The 19,248-nt window shown below is 40.0% G+C and overlaps 1 protein-coding gene across 2 annotated transcripts in view; it reads right to left on the bottom strand.

Annotated features, from left to right (window-relative positions):
* The window catches only part of LOC115213010 (TM2 domain-containing protein CG11103), a 65,887-nt gene extending 49,258 nt beyond the window's left edge, over positions 1-16,629 (bottom strand). The window contains exons 1-4 of one of the 2 annotated variants that reach the window (XM_036504302.1): positions 16,415-16,629; positions 9,772-9,859; positions 7,984-8,099; positions 5,529-5,617 (exon numbers count right to left, since the gene is read on the bottom strand). In XM_036504302.1, the coding sequence (XP_036360195.1) occupies positions 5,529-5,617; positions 7,984-8,099; positions 9,772-9,855 (289 nt within the window). In that variant the 5' untranslated portion in view covers positions 9,856-9,859; positions 16,415-16,629. Of the gene's footprint in view, positions 1-5,528; positions 5,618-7,983; positions 8,100-9,771; positions 9,860-16,244 lie in introns of both variants that reach the window. The other variant, XM_029781907.2, reaches the window with a different exon arrangement.
* Between the last annotated feature and the right edge of the window lie 2,619 nt (positions 16,630-19,248).

The raw sequence follows: 19,248 nt of genomic DNA, 5'->3' as shown, positions 1-19,248 counted from the left end.
AGGTAGCTGGAAATTCCTACGGGACAGCTTGCTGAGTGCCACAGACCAAGCCTGTGGGTGGTGCAAAGTCCCTTCCAGACCTAGAGTAATGTGGTGGAGGAATAGTACAGTAGACAAAGCCATTAGAGCAAAGAAACATGCCTGGAAAGCCTGGAAGGGTGGGCGTAGCAGAGAACTGTACCAGGTAGCCAAAAGGGAGGCTGGGCGGCAGGTATACATAGCCAATGGTGAAGGAGAAAAGAAGAAGTTTGCCAATGTCCAGCGATGTGAGGACCAAAGAACTGAAATATTTCAGATTGAAAGACAGTGTGTGAGAGAAAATTGTGATGTCACAGGAGAGAAATGTGTCCACATGGATGATGGTGCACTTGCTTTTAATGTTTCGGAAAAGAAAGAGGCTTGGTGAAGCCATTATGAAACTGCTGAACGTGGAGAATGAATGGGAGAAGGAGAACCTGCCAAATGTTGACCCAGTAGAGGGACCAGCTATCTGAATAGACAGCAATTAAGGATATGAAGCCAGGAAAAGCCCCCGGCCGATCAGGAATCACTGCTGAGATGCTTAAAATATCTGGTGGTGTGGGCTATGGCCTAGTCACCAGCATTGTAAACCAAGTAGTTCATGATGGAGTCATACCCAATGACTGGCGTAGCAGCACCATAGTCAACTGCTACAAGGGTAAAGGTGATGCTTTAGATAGAAATAACTACATGGGTATCAAACTGCTGGATCAGGTGATGAAGGTCATGGAGAGGGTCATAGTTCATCTCATTAGGGAGAGAGTCTGCTTAGATGAGATGCAGTTTGGTTTTGTGCCAGGTAGAGGCACCACTGATGCTATATTCCTGGTGCAGCAATTACAGGAGAAATACCTAGCCAAAGATAAACCCCTATACTTAGCTTTTGTGGACTTGGAGAAAGCCTTTGACAGGATCCCTCAGTCCCTTATCTGGTGGACAATGTGGAAACTGGAGATTGACGAATGGCTAATAAGGGCTGTACAGGCCCTATACAGTGAGGCCATTAGTAAGGTTAGGATTGGCAAAGAGTATAGTGAAGAATTCCAGGTAGAAGTAGGGGTCCACCAAGGATCAGCCCTCAGTCCCCTTTTATTCATCATAGTCCTCCAGGCAATAACAGAGGAATTCAAGACAGGTTGCCCCTGGGAGCTCCTCTATGTTGATGACCTGGCCCTCATAGCTGAATCACTACTAGAACTAGAGAAGAAATTTCAGGTGTGGAAGCAAGGTTTAGAATCGAAAGGCCTTAGAGTTAATGTTGCAAAGACCAAAGTTCTAGTAAGTAGGAAGGTGAACACATCATACACCCCTTCAGGTAGGTGGCCCTGCTCAATCTGTACAAAAGGTGTAGGTAGAAACTCCATAAGATGTATCCAGTGTATACTATGGACACATAAGAGGTGCAGCAACATCAAAGGAAGATTAACTGGGAAGATAGCTTCCATGCGCGGCAGATGCACAGGGGCAATAAACACCACAGATGCTCCGAAAACAGATTCCATCACATTCCAGGGCAAGAAACTAGAAGTAGTTGATAGCTTCCGCTACCTAGGTGACCAAATTAGTAGTGGAGGTGGATGCTCAGAGAGTGTTACCACTAGACTAAGAATAGCTTGGGCAAAGTTTAGAAAGCTTCTACCCCTACTGGTGACAAAGGGCCTCTCTCTCAGAGTGAAAGGTAGATTATATGATGCATGTGTGCGAACTGCCATGCTTCATGGCAGTGAAACATGGGCCATGGCTGCTGAGGACATGCGTAGGCTCGATAGAAATGAAGCTAACATGATCCGCTGGATGTGTAATGTCAGTGTGCACACACGACAGAGTGTAAGCACTCTGAGAGAAATGTCAGATATAAGGAGCATTGGATGTGGCATGCAAGACAGATGTTTGTGCTGGTACGATCATGTACTACAGATGGCTGAGGAGGGGTGTATGAAGAAGTGCCACTCCGAAACAGTTGAAGGAATCTGGGGTAGAGATAGACCCAGGAAGACATGGAATGAGGTGGTGAAGCATGACCTTTGAATGTTGGGCCTCACAGAGGCAATGACAAAAGACCAAGACCTCTGGAGATATACTGGGACTGCAAAGACCCAGTAAATAAAGTGAGCTCACAGCTGTATCCTACACCAGTTTCACATAACCAGCCCCAGCCCATTCAAAAAGTACTTTGGATCACAGGGCAACATGCTGTGCTTGAGAAGACCTATTCAGTCAAGTACATCAACATCAAAACGAAAATCAAATGTAGTCATGATCCCCGTGCCAGTGGCACATAAAAAGCACCAACTGATCATGGCCATTGCCAGCCTCTTCTGGCCCCTGTGCTGGTGGCATGTAAAAAGCACCCACTACACTCACGAAGTGGTTGGCATTAGGAAGGGCATCCAGCTACAGAAACACTGCCAGATCAGACTAGAGCATGGTGCAGCCTCCTGGCTTCCCAAACCCCAGTCAAACCATCCAACCCATGCTAGCATAGAGAACGGACGTTAAACGATGATGATGATGACATATATACATATACATACATATATATATATAAGTATATATATATATATATATATAATATATACTTACATAATATTGAGGTCTCATTCATTCTTTTGTTGTCTTACCATTACTATTATACTCTATATCCTCGAGTATAATCTGCATTTTTTTCCAAAAATTTGAAGGTCAAAATCCCTAGTGTGTACTATATACGAGGTTAAAAATATTAAATATTTTCTAAGCAATGTCCAAGTCTCTATTTGCTGTTCGGCAATGTTTATTCAGACACATTTTGTGATGTCGAATGTGAAAATACATTAAGCTAAGCCTGAAAGCAATGAAGTCATAAAAGAATCATCCGTAACTTGCAATGAGCATCATTTATTAAAATAAAAGTATTCAGAACACAGAATAACATGTAACAAAAACAATTTGCAAACACATTTACATTCCCATATAACAGTTAAGAACATCACCATTATTGTATTATGCATGCATGGAAGTATTTGTTCAACTAGGTGCTGCTGGCTTAATTACGCATGACTTAAGTTAGAGAAGGAGTGTGTTTTATACACAAGGTTTAGGTTTTTCAGAGGTACAGCCCCCTAAAAATCCCCTGAGTATTATACTCAGGAGCGGACTATATTCGAGGATTTACGGTGTATATATATATATATATATATATATATATATACATGTATACGTACCTACCTACGTAACTATCTCACTGGTTCACAAGGAAACAGAAATACCAAAATTACACACTGTTTCTTTGTGGATGATTTAAAACTAAGCAAAGAATATGCATGAGATGAAAAAGAGCCTTGACCTAATTACAACATTTTCAAAGGATGTAGGGTTGGAGTTTGGTTAAGATAAATGTTGTTATATGGTTGTGAAAAGGGGGAAAACTATAAACCAGACTAGTAGCATCTCCATCAATAATTTGACTGTTTCCCCTGGATCTGACAAGGAATGTTACAGGTATGTTACCACAACATATCATCAGATAAATGGATGAGCCTATATGAGCAGAAGACTATGCATGGATATGTTAGTAGAAAGCTCCATGATGATAGTAACATCGAACATCAAAGCAGGCTATCATGAAGGGCATGCGCTTGCAATCCAGGAACAGGAAATATCAACCAAATACCTAATGCACAAAAGGGATAGAGATGCAGTAAAATGTGACAACTGATGCAAACTTTGTGGAGTTCACACTGAAGATATCACCCACATCATAAGCAGCTGTCCAGAAATGTCATCACGGTATTATCTACCGATGAGACATGACATTGTAGCTAGGACACTTTATAATGAAATCAGTCAGAAGGATAATCCCAAGGACAAAGAAATAAGAACACACAATATGGTAGAAGCCATAGCCACCCATAATAAAAAGGAATACTGGTGGAATGTACCGTTGAAGATCTCAATAAAATGTAAGCACAACAGACCTGATATAATGATTTGGGGCAAGGAAGAGAGACTGTGCACAGTTGTGGAAATTAGCTGCCCAGCGGCTATTTACACAAAGCTGAAGATCAGTGAAAACGAGAAAAACTATGCTGAAATCTGCAGTTATTCTATCCAGATTACAAGTTCAGGTTTATACCTGTAATTATTGGGGCTCTGGGATATGTAACAATCTTGAGAAATTAGGCTTCTCAAATCCAGAGAGGAGAAAGCTAATTCGAAGACTACAGATCCAATCATTCACTGAAACTGTAAAATCTGTAAAACTTTCCAGAAGTTTATCATTTAAATATATATGAGCATGTCTAGATATGCAACTATATGCATGAGAATACATACATAAAACATACAAATCTGCACCCTGCACACACGTACATACGCATACACACACACACACACACACACACACACACACATACAAACAAAAATACCTTGTTGTTGATGTTGAAATTCCAATGAAGGAACCTTGGATCTAGGTTAGAAACCGGTTCTTTCACTATTGGTAAGAAATCTTGAAATAAACTGACTGACTCACAGACAGACAGGCAGGCAGGAAGGCATGCATACACACACACACACACACACACACACACATATACATATAAACACTATAGCAGAACAGTTACAAAGTCCACTTCGTAACCATGGGATCCTGGATTAGATCCCACTGTAGAGCATCTTGGACGAATGTTATTTTCTCTAACCTGAGGCTGACCTACTCTTTCTCTGTGAAACTGAGGAGACAGTACAGAAGCCCTTTCAAGGACTGTACTTGTAATTCAAAAAGTATAGCTTTGTTTCACAGCGTCATGTTTTGCTTGTTAAAGCTCTGGAACTTGTAGATGTCGCATTGAGATAAATGAAATCGATATGAATGCATGATAAATATTTTTCAGAAAGTCAATCATAATTGTGGCCATTGCCGGTAGCATGATCTTCGAATGTCAGGCGTCACAGGAGCGATGACAAGTGTCTGAAACCTTTTGCAATATTCTGTGCTTGAGAACACTCGTCAAGCCTAATAAAACCATAGTTGTGGCCATTACTGGTATTATTGCACTCTTGGAGTGGTTGACATTAAGAAGGGCATCCAGCTGCAGAAACCCTGCCAAATCAGTGGCAGGCTGGCAGAGTGGTTAGCACGCCGGGCAAAATGCTGAGCAGTATTTCGTCTGCCGTTAAGTTCTGAGTTCAAATTCTGCCAAGGTTGACTTTGCCTTTCATCCTTTCAGGGTCGATAAATTAAGTACCAGTTACGCACTGGGGTCGATGTAATCGACTTAATCCCTTTGTCTGTCTTTGTTTGTACTCTCTATGTTTAGCACCTTGTGGGCAATAAATAAATAAGAAACCATGCCAAATCAGACTGGAACCTGGTGTAGCCCTCTAGCTTATCAGTTCTGGTCAAACCAACTGGTAAGTGGACATATGATGATGGTGATGATGGTGATAAAGAAATACAATTGTCTAATAAATGTAAAAGAAATTCGATAAAATTTTTAAAATTATTAAAAAGAAATCCTTTCACAAACCTGTATGTCCTAAACAAAATCGATCCATTCCAAGAAAACCCAACAATACGGAATAAATTAAAGTTGTAAGGAAGTAATGACCATTGTACCTGTAAAGAAGAAGGGAAAACTGTGAAGAAACTTTCAAGCAAAAATTGCTTTTCAAAACTTGCAAGCATTTTTTGAACTTCAATATTTCATTTAAAACAAATTTCTTCTTAAAAGACAAAGAAGCTTCTTTCCCAACCACATTATCCTGGGTTCAGTTCTACTGCAAGGCACCTTGGGCAAGTGTCTTTTACTATAGTCTCAGGCCAACTAAAGCCTTGTGAGAAAATTTGGTAAATAGAAACTGAAAGAATCCCATTATATATAGTTTTTACTTGTTTCAATCATTTAACTGCAGCCATGCTGGAGCACTGCCTTTAGTTGAACAAATCGACCCCAGAACTTATTCTTTGTAAGCCTAGTACTTTACAGGGAGATAAACACACCAAGATCAGTTATCAAGTGATGATGGTGGGGTCAGGGCAAACATAGACACACAAACATATACATATATATATATATAAGATTAGAGGCTTCGAATGACCCGTCCGTTTTTTGTATCGTCTATTTGAATGTTTTGCGTTCTTGTCCCATTTTGTATTTATATATATATATATAAATACAAAATGGGACAATATATATATATATATATATATATATATATATATAAATATATATGTATGTATGACAGGTTTCTTTCAGTTTCCATCTACCAAATCCACTCAGGCTTTGGTCAGTCCAAGGCTATAGCAGAAGACACTTGCCGAAGGTGCCACACAGTGGGACTGAACCCGGAATCATGTGATGGTGAAGCAAGCTTCCTACCACACTGCTAAGCCTGCACCTATATATATATATACATGTATGTATATATGTTTGTGTGTGTGTTTTTGTGTGTGTGTTTGCTGTCACACACCCACCCCACTCACTGCTTCACAACTGGTGTTGGAGTGTTTAAATCCCTGTAGCTTGGCAGTTCAGCAAAAAAGACCGATAGAATTAGTACTAGGCTTAAAAAGTAAGTCCTGGGGTCAATTTGTTTGACTAAAAAAATCCTTCAAGGTGGTGCTCACCAGCACAAGAAGCCAAAAGCTTTCATTTCTAGACATACATTTTTATCACTACTTGCTGAGGCACATTCATCATTCTAAACTGTGATTGGCCCAAGTCCATAGTAAAAGACACTTGTCCAAGGTGCCAGACAGTGGGACTGAACCTAAAACCATGTAGTTGGGAAGCAAACTTCTTAATACACAGTCGTGCTGAAAATAAAGTTGTTTTTCTCCACATTTTACAGTTAAGAGACTTTCATTACTTTCTTATACAATTCTCCTTATATGGCAATACTTTATGCAAATTACAAGTTCCTATATTCTATGTACTTATTCTATGTCAATGCAACATAAAACAGACCATATGATTCAAAGAAAAAATGCTGAACTTCAAAATAGAAAATGCTTACATTCTTCTAAATAGATAGCTAATCTATTTTCTCTTACCTGCTGGTGACTAAAGGCCTCTTGCTCAGAGTAAAAGGCAGACTGTATGATGCATGTGTACGAACAGCCATGCTACATGGCAGTGAAACATGGGCCATGACTGCTGAGTACATGCGTAAGCTCGCAAGGAATGAAGCCAGTATGCTCCGATGGATGTGTAATGTCAGTGTACTTACTCGACAGAGCGTTAGTACCTTGAGAGAAATGTTGTACCTAAGAAGCATCAGTTGTGGTGTGCAAGAGAGACGATTGCGCTGGTATGGTCATGTGGCGAGAATGGATGAAGATAGGTGTGTGAGAAAGTGCCAATCCCTAGCAGTTGAGGGAACCCGTGGAAGAGGTAGACCCAGGAAGACCTGGGACGAGGTGGTGAAGCACGACCTTCAAACTTTAGGCCTCACTGAGGAAATGACCAGCGACCGAGACCTTTGGAAATATGCTGTACGTGAGAAGACCAGGCAGGACAAGTGAGCCCAGCCCACTTATGCATGCCTTTCCTCCCTTGGACACAAAGACCTGTTGAAGCACCAGCCTCGCCTGGCACCTGTGCAGGTGGCACGTAAAAGGCACCCACTACACTCACGGAGTGGTTGGCATTAGGAAGGGCATCCAGCTGTAGAAACATTGCCAGATAAGACTGGAGCCTGGTGCAGCCTTCTGGCTTCCCAGATCCCCGGTCGAACCGTCCAACCCATGCTAGCATGGAGAACGGACGTTAAACGATGATGATGATGATGATGATATTCTATTAAAACATGTTACAATTGCAATGCTTTAAAACACTGCATTTTATTGATGCTGTTCATGTCCTAAATGTAACTACTCTTATGCAATGGTTTTGATTTCAACAAACTAACTCAGATCAGATAACTTACCAAACAAAAGACATTAGTATATTTTCATAATAAAAAAAAACAATAATCACTTACTTGATACATGGGAAGCCACCCTTCAGGAATTTTCTGTTACCAAAACACTCAATACCTTCTAAGGCAGTACACCATACATGAGTCTTTTGAACATCTTCATAACGACGTCCGCCCCACTAAATATGAATCAAAAATAAAAATGCTCTTAAACTCCTGCATTAATAGATGGGAAAATAATATATTCTAATCATACAAGGGTCAGCTAAAAAGTTCATTGGCTGACAAAGACACTCTCATGGAATGTGACCAAATAAGGTTTAGTTTGCAAAATAGTCCCCACCTTGCAGTCCATACATTTCTTCCATCAGTGTTGCAGTGCTTCAATCTGATTGGTGAAGAAGCTTTCACCTTGGTCAAAAAAGCTATCAACAGCAGATATGACATCATCATCATTGCAATGCTGGTTCCCAGTCAAGTATTTTTTCATGTTGGGAAACAAATGACAGTCAGATGGGGCCAAATCAGGAATCAAGAGAACAAGGAGAGTAATCAACTAGTTCAAAGCCACAGTCATGCACAACAGCCACTGAAACTAAGGACTTGTATACTGGAGCATTGTCCTGATGAAACAAGACCACTTTTGTCTGTTTTCCTGAGCGCTTGGTCTTGATAACCTTTTCTAACTACCTCAACAATTTGGCATAATACTCTCCATTGGTGGTGTGGCCTTTTTGAAGATAGTCAATGAAGACAATGTATTTTGCATTCCAAAAAACTGAGGCTATCACTTTCTCTGCAGATGAAACGACCTTGGTCTTCTCTGGAACAGGTGAGGAGTGGTGTTTCCACTGTATGGGTTGCCTCTTTGTCTCTGGCTCAAAATGATGGACACAACACTTAGAAAGCATTCAAGGAAACTAACTGGATCTGCCTCAAACAAACAATGTGATATTTTCTTGTGATGTGGTCAGCTTGGTGGGCTTTTAATCAGATGTCAGAAGATGTGGCACCCACCGAGCAGAAATTCTCATCATGTCAAGTTCATTGTGCAGAAAATCCTGATCTTAACTGATGGAAAGTGTTATCATATACATGTTTTGTCTTGGTGTAAAAAGATGGGCTACAGCAAATATTCTGCTCAATAACACTTATTTGCTGTCCCTCAGTGACTGACTATGTGCATCTCTGATCATAAGCAGGAGTAGTGAGGAAGCATGGTGGCCATATGTTGAGAGGCTTTGATTGGCCAGGAGCCACTTGCTCAAGGTGCCACACAGTGGGACTGAACCCAGAACCATATGGTTGGGAAGAAAACTTCTTACCACTCATCTGAAATACAATTAGGTCCTAATTTTAAGCTTTATTCTCCTCTCCAATATTTTGTGCATTTCCTATAAAATCAATTACTTCACAAAATATTTCATAATATTCTTCTCAATTCATTCATCAGTTCCAGATAAAGACTAAAGTGTGATTTTGATATTTTTTTTAATTCATGATGTTACTAAAGGTCAATGAGTGCTCTTAATGAAAAGCAACATGTTCTGGTTGTTTTCCTGGTACATGTAGTGTATATGTCTTAATGCCGTTGAATGAGACAAGGATGTTATTGAGGTTTTGTTCACATACCACATAAAAGTTTATGTTACATGTGAAAAATGTTCAGATGCAAACATTAAAGAAGAGTGGATGACAAGAATCACTTATATAAGACTGTGCATGCAATCAGGTAACAATGAAAATTCATTAAGGTACAGAAGGGAAAATGTTAAATTGTATTATTTTTTCTACATCAAATTTAGTAAATTTTATTAAAAAGAATATCAAGGGAAGTGATCAGCTTCTTACTTTCGTACAACCATAACCCAACATTTCACGAGCAGTTTCATTTTCTTCAAGATCTTGAGGTGGACTACAATTCAGAAATTCCATTGGTCTACAAGCAAATGAAATATATATTTTGAAATGACAATTATAACAATTAAAACAATTAGAAATCCATGCTAGGCTAAATTATGATAAACAACAATGTAATATTAAAAAAAAAAAAGAGATAATTATGAATGTTTTTTATTTTTACACTCGCTACTTGTAAGAACAAACTCAAATAAAATTACATATTTTGAATGACAAGAAAGCAAGTGTGTCAGCTGAGAAAAAATAGAGAAACCTGAGACTGTTATCATAAGCTACAGCGAAAAAAAAATAGATTGAAAATAGATGTGTATCAAGGAAAAGCTGCAGTTTGGAAAGGTGTGGGTGGTGGGAGTGTCTTGGAAAGGAAGGAAATCGGGCAAAGGGCCAAGCTAAATAAAAGTGTGGTTGTCCTTGTATACGGGCTTTTCCCCTGCAACCCTCTGCTGCTGAACATCCCTAATCTCATGGGCTCATAAGTGCAGATGCCATGTAAAAACCACTTGCTGGTGCAGCATAAATGCACCCTGTACACTCTGTAGAGTGGTTAGTGTTAGGAAGGACATTCATCTATAGAAACTACGCCAACATAGAGCGGGGGCCTGAGCAGCCCTTCAGATGGTCAGCTCCTGTCAAACCATCCAACCTTGCCAGCATGGAAAATGGACATTAAATAATGATGATGATAAGGAGGAGGAGGAGGAGGAGGAGGATTATGATATATATACACAGTGCTACCTAAACCTGTTTCATGATAGCACTTTCACGCAACTTTCTTGTCTTCCATACCAATAGCAAGTATGCCTTAATCATCCCGAATCACTTCTCACCAATGATACTTCAGTTCTCTCTCATACGTTATCTTACACTTTTGTCACTTCATGCATTTGGTCCTTAGGCAGCAAGGAACATGCAAACCTCTTCATTTCTGCCTCACATTTAGTCAAGTATATCAGTTGCATAGCTGCCCTTCTAGCCTTTTGGCAATACTCCCTACAACCACCTCCCGTTCACCTTTTCCAGGCCTGTCTTTTAGCCATTACTGCTCTATTAACTGTATCATTCCACTATCATGTCATTTTCAGCTTAGTAGGGACTCTGCTCCAGGAACATGTCTGATCTGTAGCCCTAAGCAGGTTCTGTCATAGAAGTTCTCAGTTGTCACCTACGCTACAGGTCCCCAAATATTTCTCCCTACACTAATATGAGTCAATTAGAATTTCTCTAAAAATCTATTCCCAACTGAAAGGTTTGTTTCCATATCTTCCTTCTTCATGTGCATTAAAAGTACCCAGCACACACTGTAAATTGGTTGGTGCTATGAAGGGCATCCAGCCACAGGAGCCAAACCAAATCATACTGGAACCTGGTGCAGTTCACCTACTTGCCAGCTCTGGTCAAACTGCCAACCTATGCCAGCATGGAAAATGGACGTTAAAGGATGAAGATGATGACATATATATATTTAGGAAAATAGACTCCATCAACTGCCAGTGGGGTAAGCTAGAGGTAGTAGATAACTTCCGTTATCTGGGTGACCAAATTAGTAGAGGAAGTGGATGCTCCAAGAGCACAGCTGTGAGAATAAGAGTAGGCAAAGTTTAGAGAGCTCCTACCTCTACTGGCAACAAAGGGCCTCTCCCTCAGAGTGAAAAGCAGATTGCATGATGCCTGTGTGCAAACAGTTATGCTACAGGGCGATGAAACATGAGCTGTGACAGCCGAGGACATGCGTAGGCTTGAAAGAAATGAAGCCAGTATGCTTCACTGGATGTGCAATGTCAGTGTGCATATTTGACAGAGTGTGAGCATCTTGAAAGAAAAGTTGGGCATAAGAGGCATCAGATGTGGTGTGAAAAAGAGACAACTGTGCTGGTATAGTCATGTGATGCATATTGATGAGGACAGCTGTGTAAAGTGCTGATCTCTAACTGTGGTAAAGGTAGACTCAGGAAGACATGGGTTGAGATGGTGAGCATGATCTTTGAACTTTGGGCCTCACAAAAGCAATGACTAGTGACCAACACCTTTGGCAATATGATGTGCTAGAGAAGACCCTTCAAGCCAAGTGAAATCATAGTCATGGCTGATGCTGGTATCATGCAATGGGCACCCATGCCAGTGACATGTTAAAAGCAGCTTTCAAGCGATGAGCCTCAAGTGACCGATGCTAGTGACATGTGAAAAGCTCCTTTCAAGTGTTGGGCCTCATGGAGGCAATGACCAAGACCTTTGGCATTATGTCTTGCTTGAGAAGACCCATCAAGTCAAGTAAAATCGCAGTCCTGACAGATACTGGTGTCACATAAATGGCACCTGTGGCGGTGACAATAGTACCCATTAAACTCTCAGAGTGGTTGGTGTTAGAAAGGGTATCCCACCAAGGAAACCAAACCAAGTCAGACTGGGGTCTGGTGCAGCCTTCCAGCTTGCCAGCCCTGATGAAGCCATCCAACCCATGTCAGTATGGACAATGGACACTAAAAGATGATAATGATGATGACATAAGTTAAAATATGTTTGTGACATATTTCAACTGTTAAAAGGCAAATTCACTGCAGTTACTGTAGAGAAAATATTTCTCTTATCGTAAAAAGGTGTGAAAACACTTTGTTCAGTGTTGCCATCCATCAGGAATTTCAGACATCAATGTTTCAAGCTTCTTGGCTCTTGTCAATGGGATGTACCTAAGGGAGGCAACTTATAAACTTATAAAGCAATAGCTTTATGTAAAATACAATCAACGTTGACTGGTAGATTGCCCGATTGTAGAAAATAATGAAATGTTAGCACCAAGCAGTGTTTAGGTATAAGCAAAATTTAGGTTAGTTAAAATACATTTGTGACATATTTCAACTGCTAAAAGGCAAATTCACTGCAGTTACCATAGAGAAAATATTTCTCTTACAGGAAAAAGGCATGTAAATACCCTGATTGTTCAGTGACGCCATCCATCAGGAATCCCAGACATCGATGTTTCAAGCTTCTTGGCTCTTGTCAATAGGATGTACCTTATATAAAGCTATTGCTTTATAAGTTTGTTCAGAGTTGCCCGTCTTAGGTACATCCCATTGACAAGAGCCAAGAAGCTCAAAACATCAATGTTTGGGATTCCTGATAGATGGCGACACTGAACAAACAAGATGTTTTCACACCTTTAAGAATAAAAGAATAAGAGAAATGTTTTCTCTACACTGCTTGATGCTAATATTGCATTATATATTTATAATATATATATATATGACTGTAGATATGTATGCCTATACAAATTAATGGTGCTTTTATTACTCAGGCTACAAGGTTAATGTAGGTTGCATACAGTCTATGCATAAGTGTACAGCAAGAACTCTGCTGAGTTTTAAACCATTAGCTCTTAAATTTTCCCAGTTCAGAACCACAGCCAAATGCATTATTATAAAAGGCAAAATGTCACCATAGAGATTAAAACGTACATGAATATGACTTGACCAATCAGCACTGGCTGACATATTGTGGTAGATGCAGCAACCTTCATATAAAGTGTATGAGTTTTCCCACTAAACAGTTTTGCTAAAAATTCTAGAAAGGCAGTTTGCGACTATAAAAACTGACAAATTCAACCTCAAGCCTGAGAGCCACTCAGAGGTGTAGAGGAATCAACACCACTTGTCTTAACAAGTTGGCTCTCTTCTACTTTCACTTTTCTTTTCTTACATTTTACTCAATAAATGACGCCAACCTTGTAGTGTCAAGTAATGCACATTAATTATTACATGGAAAAATGTGAGCATGGAAAGTAATATTCTTAAGATTATAAACCTGGAAAAGTCCAGGACAAGTTATTACACCTGTAAAAGTATAGGACAAACTATTACTTCAAGTAAAGTAAAGAATAAGAAACTTTTTACTTAAAATATTGCAACAAAGAATGCCAGTTCTTCTAATTTATCACACTTTACAGTTCTCATCTTTTAAATTTATTGTACAAAACTGTTCAGTTAATTTGTAAGTTTGTCTAATTAGCTACTTTTTTCTGTAGGCAGTAAATTAGCCAAATTCTATTTAAATAAGTATAGTGTTATTTGTAAACTATAATAAAATAAGTTTTAATATTCAAATTTTAATTTTAGCTGCAATGTTTTAAGCAAAAAGTTTCTTATTCTTTACTTTACTTGAAGTAATAGTTTGTCCTATACTTTTACAGGTGTAATAACTTGTCCTGTACTTTTCTAGGTTTATAATCTTAAGAGTATTACTTTTCATGCTCACATTTTTCCATTTAATCCATGATTTTTCGAGGCATTGCTGTTATAAGATAATTAATAATGTGTCAATTAATAATTTAGGGCTTTACCTTATAAAAAACTGGGTATGGGGATACATTGGCTGCTATTTTTAGCATGTCAAAATTATGCAAGGCTACTTTCTTAACTTACTGATATCAGATGCATCCCCTTTCTCCATTGGGGGATGCTTCTGACAAATAAATTGGTGGGATTTTTACAATTTACTCAGCATTCCTGGCAATCTTTAGGGTTTTTTTGTTTTGTTTGTCCTTGAAGCATTTGAAACTGACTCGTATCACATTAGACATTAACTTATGTTCTTCATAAGATAACCATTCTGCAAAGGAAATTAGGTGCCGTGATTTTGTAGGATAGTCTACTGTGTACATTCATTATATTAAGGGTTCAAATTATTGCTCCACCTGACTGGTACCCATGCCTGTGGCACATAAAAATCCCCATTTGAGCGTGGTCTTTGCCAGTTCCGCCTGACTGGCTTCCATGCCGATGGCTCGTTAAAAACACCATTTGAACATGGTGATTGCCAGTACCATGAGACTGGCCCTCATGCTGATGGACCGTAAAAAGCACCCACTACACTCTCGGAGTGGTTGGCGTTAGGAAGGGCATCCTGCTGTAGAAACTTTGCCAGATCATATCAGAGCCTGGTGCAGCCTTCTGGCTTGCCAGTCCTCAGTCCAACCCATGCCAGCATAGAAATGATGACGACAACGACGATGCCTTATCCTAATACTCCTATAGAGAAAGATTTGGGTGAAAAACTATTACAACCATGGAAATCTGTGTTAGTACTTTAGAATTCCATCTTGTTTCTATGCCTGCTTCCACAAAGCATATTTGGTGACATATTTCTACTATTCATCAATGACCTTTTGTGCCTGCTTAACACAGACACTCAGCTTATTCCTGCTCTTCACAGTTTGTCTCACCCTATTGACTGAATTTAAAAAGCTTCCACTAATGCAAATACAGCCAACAATATTTCCACACACAACATCAAATTCATCTATACATAGAGACATTCTCAGCACACAAAGATATTGTTCCTAAAGAAAGACATTACTAGTATGTAAAATTCTAATTTTTGTGGTCCAACATTCTATAAGTATATTGGACTACTTTGTGGAATTTTGTGGATATTGCCAACTTTTATGCACTTAAGCTTTCTGTAATGTAATTGCTCGTTTTAATTGCTAAAAAAAATTTTTTATTGCCTATTTTCATTTCGTTTGTAGCATAACAAAATCACTGCAAGAGGACTATTGTAGCGAGGTCCCTGCTGGGTTTTGAACCATAGCTCTTAGATTTTCCTTGTTCAAAATCACAACCTAATGTATCTCCATAAAAGGAAAAGTGTCGCCAAAAAAGGTATCAAAAAGCCTTTGTGAATATGGCTAAAACAATCAACACTAGCTGACTTATGGTAGGTGCGACAACCTTCATAGGAAATGATCAAGCCCCTTGTGGGTAATAAAGAAATAGGTATTCCAAGTCCACTCTTGGTCGACAGTTTTCAATTTCAGCTTTCGACCTGGTGGTCATGTTTAAGTTGTCATTTCCCTGTAGATGTGTTTTATGAACGAATTTATTTTTTCGATGATTTTTTTTTTTATTAAAGAGTATGAGACCCGCGAAATAACCATAACCAATTGGTAAACAGTTATTCGATTCGTTCAGATTAACCAAGTTGTTTTGTAGATGAAATGTAGGACAATGGATTGTTTGTTTCATTTGAGGTCGGTTTTAATGTTTTGCTTTCGCATGAATTCTTCACAATGATCTTTAAAAAAGAATCGTCACCAGCCAGCATTGTTTATATTACCACACATCCGAATATATACAGTTTTCTTTTTAATTGTCTAATCATTATTAAATATAATTTCCCTCGGCTTCGGTGAGTTGGGGTCGCGACCGATTTACAGAAATACAAGAAACCACAGAAGCTTGTGGTGACCCTTAACCGAGCATTATACATTTTGAAATCTTAATATTTATTATGTTTTATTAAACCGGAACGGAATTACTGGAGTACAGAAACTGATTAAATAAAAGATTTAAATGAAAACGAAATTAAGAGGGAAAAAAATGCACATTTTCCTTCAAGGAAGTGTTTATACTCACAGATAGGAACAAAGAATTAATGGACTGTATGGTTTATACGCTCCACAAGATTCATTCATACATTTTTCTTTGTCAATGTTAAAAGCATCGATGAAAACCGAAAGTATCGGTAGGAAAACAATCCAATAATGCCCAGCCATGAGAATGAAGGGGACTCAACTTATATTTACCCAAATACTTAATTCCTTTCAACGTTTACCCGTGTTTGCTGCTTTCTCGCACTGGACTTAGAGCCATCGTTACAAATCAACAATATTGCCGCAGAGAAATGACCCCCAGGGAAGTTTTCTACCTACTCAATAGATATTAATTGTCTCACATGTCCATTGCAGTCGGTTCCATAACAAAACTGCAGCGAGAACAACTTCCTCCCGAAATAAAGGAATTAAATATGGGAGACAACTCGAAATCTTGCGACAACTCAGACCAGGACGAGAACTTTTTGGTGCCCGATGAGTATATTTTTAAGATTTTATTTTCTATTTTATTTAACTATAGGCGCAGGAGTGGCTGTGTGGCAAGTAGCTTGCTTACCAGCCACATGATTCCGGGTTCAGTCCCACTGCTTGGCACCTTGGGCCGACCAAAGCCTTGTGAGTGGATTTGGTAGACGGAAACTTAAAGAAGCCCGTCGTATATATGTATATATATATATGTGTTTGTCCCCCAACATCGCTTGACAACCGATGCTGGTGTGTTTACGTCCCCACAACTTAGCGGTTCGGCAAAAGAGACCGATAGAATAAGTACTAGTCCTGGGGGTCGATTTCCTCGACTAAAGGCGGTGCTCCAGCATGGCCGCAGTCAACAATTAATATACTGGTACCAGTATAGAGTATACTGTAATAAAGAGCTATACCAGCCCTTGCCGAGCAAGGACGATGTACTGCAATAACTTGGTTTTAACTGTCTGCCGAAGCATCTGAGGAGCCTCCATCGAGTGAATGTAGACGTTTTCAAATGTGAACTTGACCTCTGGCTCGCCGAGATCCCGGATGAGCCAATATCAAAGCAAGAAACTCAAAAGAGGGCAGTAGCATCGAACTCCATCCTTCACCAGAAGGTGGAAAGTGGAAAGATGATTACAATGGCAGTGCTCCATCATGGCTACACTGGACTGAAACATATAAGAGAATAAGAAAATATCGCAGTCTACATCGTGTTTTATTGTGAAAAATTACCACTTCCGTCTGTACTTCTTCCCCAGAGTCACAGTTTTGTTGATGCACCAATAAATTAAACCCAGAAGTTAACTGTAACAAGTGCATGGTTTCCCGCAAAATGGTTAGGAATCACTGACAGAGGCAATAGAAGTTTGAGTGAACAGATATGTTTTTGTCTTAGGCCTCCTTGAAGTATATCCTGTTCACTTAGCCAGAATAGGAATATTCAGGAATAGAGGACGCTAGTTATGAATATCTATAATACATTCCGAACATGGCCGTAGCCAGTACCTCACCGACTGGCCTCCGTGCTGTGGGCACGTGCCGGTGGCACACAAGAAAACCATCCGAATGTGGCCGTAGCCAGTACCGCATTGACTGGCCTCCGTGCTGTGGGCACGTAACAAACACCATCCGATCGTGGCCGTTCGCCAGCCTCATCTGGCACCTGTGTCGGTGGCACATAAAAACACCATCCGAAGACCCGGCAAGACTAGTCAGGCCATAACCTGTGGCCCCTACCTGGGACTTAGTCAGTCCACCTGTGCATACCTTCCTTCTTGTGACACTTGTGAAGACCTGTTGAGGCAAGTGAAAATCAAATCAAATCAAATCAAATCAAATCAAAACAAATCAAAATAGATAAACATTAATGGAATTTGTATCTTTGTGGTACCAGTGCCGGTGGCACACAAGAAAACCATCCGAACGTGGCTGTAGCCAGTACCGCACCGACTGGCCTCCGTGCTGTGGGCACGTAACAAACACCATCCGATCGTGGCTGTTCGCCAGCCTCATCTGGCACCTATGTCAGTGGCACATAAAAACACCATCCGAAGACCCAGCAAGACTAGTCAGGCCATAACCCGTGGCCCCTACCTGGGACGTAGTCAGTCCACCTGTGCATACCTTCCTTCTTGCGACATTTGTGAAGACCTGTTGAGGCAAGTGAAAATCAAAACAAATCAAAATAGATGAACATCAATGGAATTTGTATCTTTGTGGTACCAGTGCCGGTGGCACACAAGAATACCATCCGAACGTGGCCGTAGCCAGTACCGCATCGACTGGCCTCCGTGCTGTGGGCACGTAATAAACACCATCCGATCGTGGCCGTTTGCCAGCCTCATCTGGCACCTGTGTCGGTGGCACATAAAAACACCATCCGAGCGTGGCCGTCTGCCAGCCTCGCCTGGCACCTGTGTCGGAGGCACATAAAAAACACCATCCGAGCGTGGCCGTTCGCCAGCCTCGTCTGGCACCTGTGTCGGTGGCACATAAAATCACCCACTACACTCTCGGAGTGGTTGGCGTTAGGAAGGGCATCCAGCTGTAGAAACACTGCCAGATCTGACTGGCCTGGTGCAGCCTTCGGGCTCCCCAGACCCCAGTTGAACCGTCCAACCCATGCTAGCATGGAAAGCGGACGTTAAATGATGATGATGATGATGATGATGATTGAAAGGAAAATACTTCATGGAAACGTTCTACATTTTAAACCCAAATACACTGAGTTGAAAACAAAAGTTAGTATGCTTAAAGTTTTGTGCCCCTTTTGACTTTGCATCCTCATGACTTTATGAAAAATGCTTAATTTTTTATGAAATTTTGCTGAGCTACATTTTCAAGGATGTATTGGTTTGGCAAGAAAGTAATTTCGTTTTTAGCAAATAGAGTTACGATTTTTTTTAATGACTTTTGCCAACGTTGTGATATTTTTTTTCCTTTTGACATTTGATAGCCATTACTTTTAGCTTTCTTTCGAAGCAAATTGCATGTAATTTTGTTTACAGCTGTTAGTTCAGTGTCAATTTTAACATGGAGTGCAAAAACAAATATTT

Source organism: Octopus sinensis, linkage group LG6, assembly GCF_006345805.1.
Source record: "Octopus sinensis linkage group LG6, ASM634580v1, whole genome shotgun sequence".
Taxonomy (NCBI): domain Eukaryota; kingdom Metazoa; phylum Mollusca; class Cephalopoda; order Octopoda; family Octopodidae; genus Octopus; species Octopus sinensis.
Note: the sequence above shows the minus strand (reverse complement) of the source record. Positions and strands in the feature narration are given on the sequence as shown.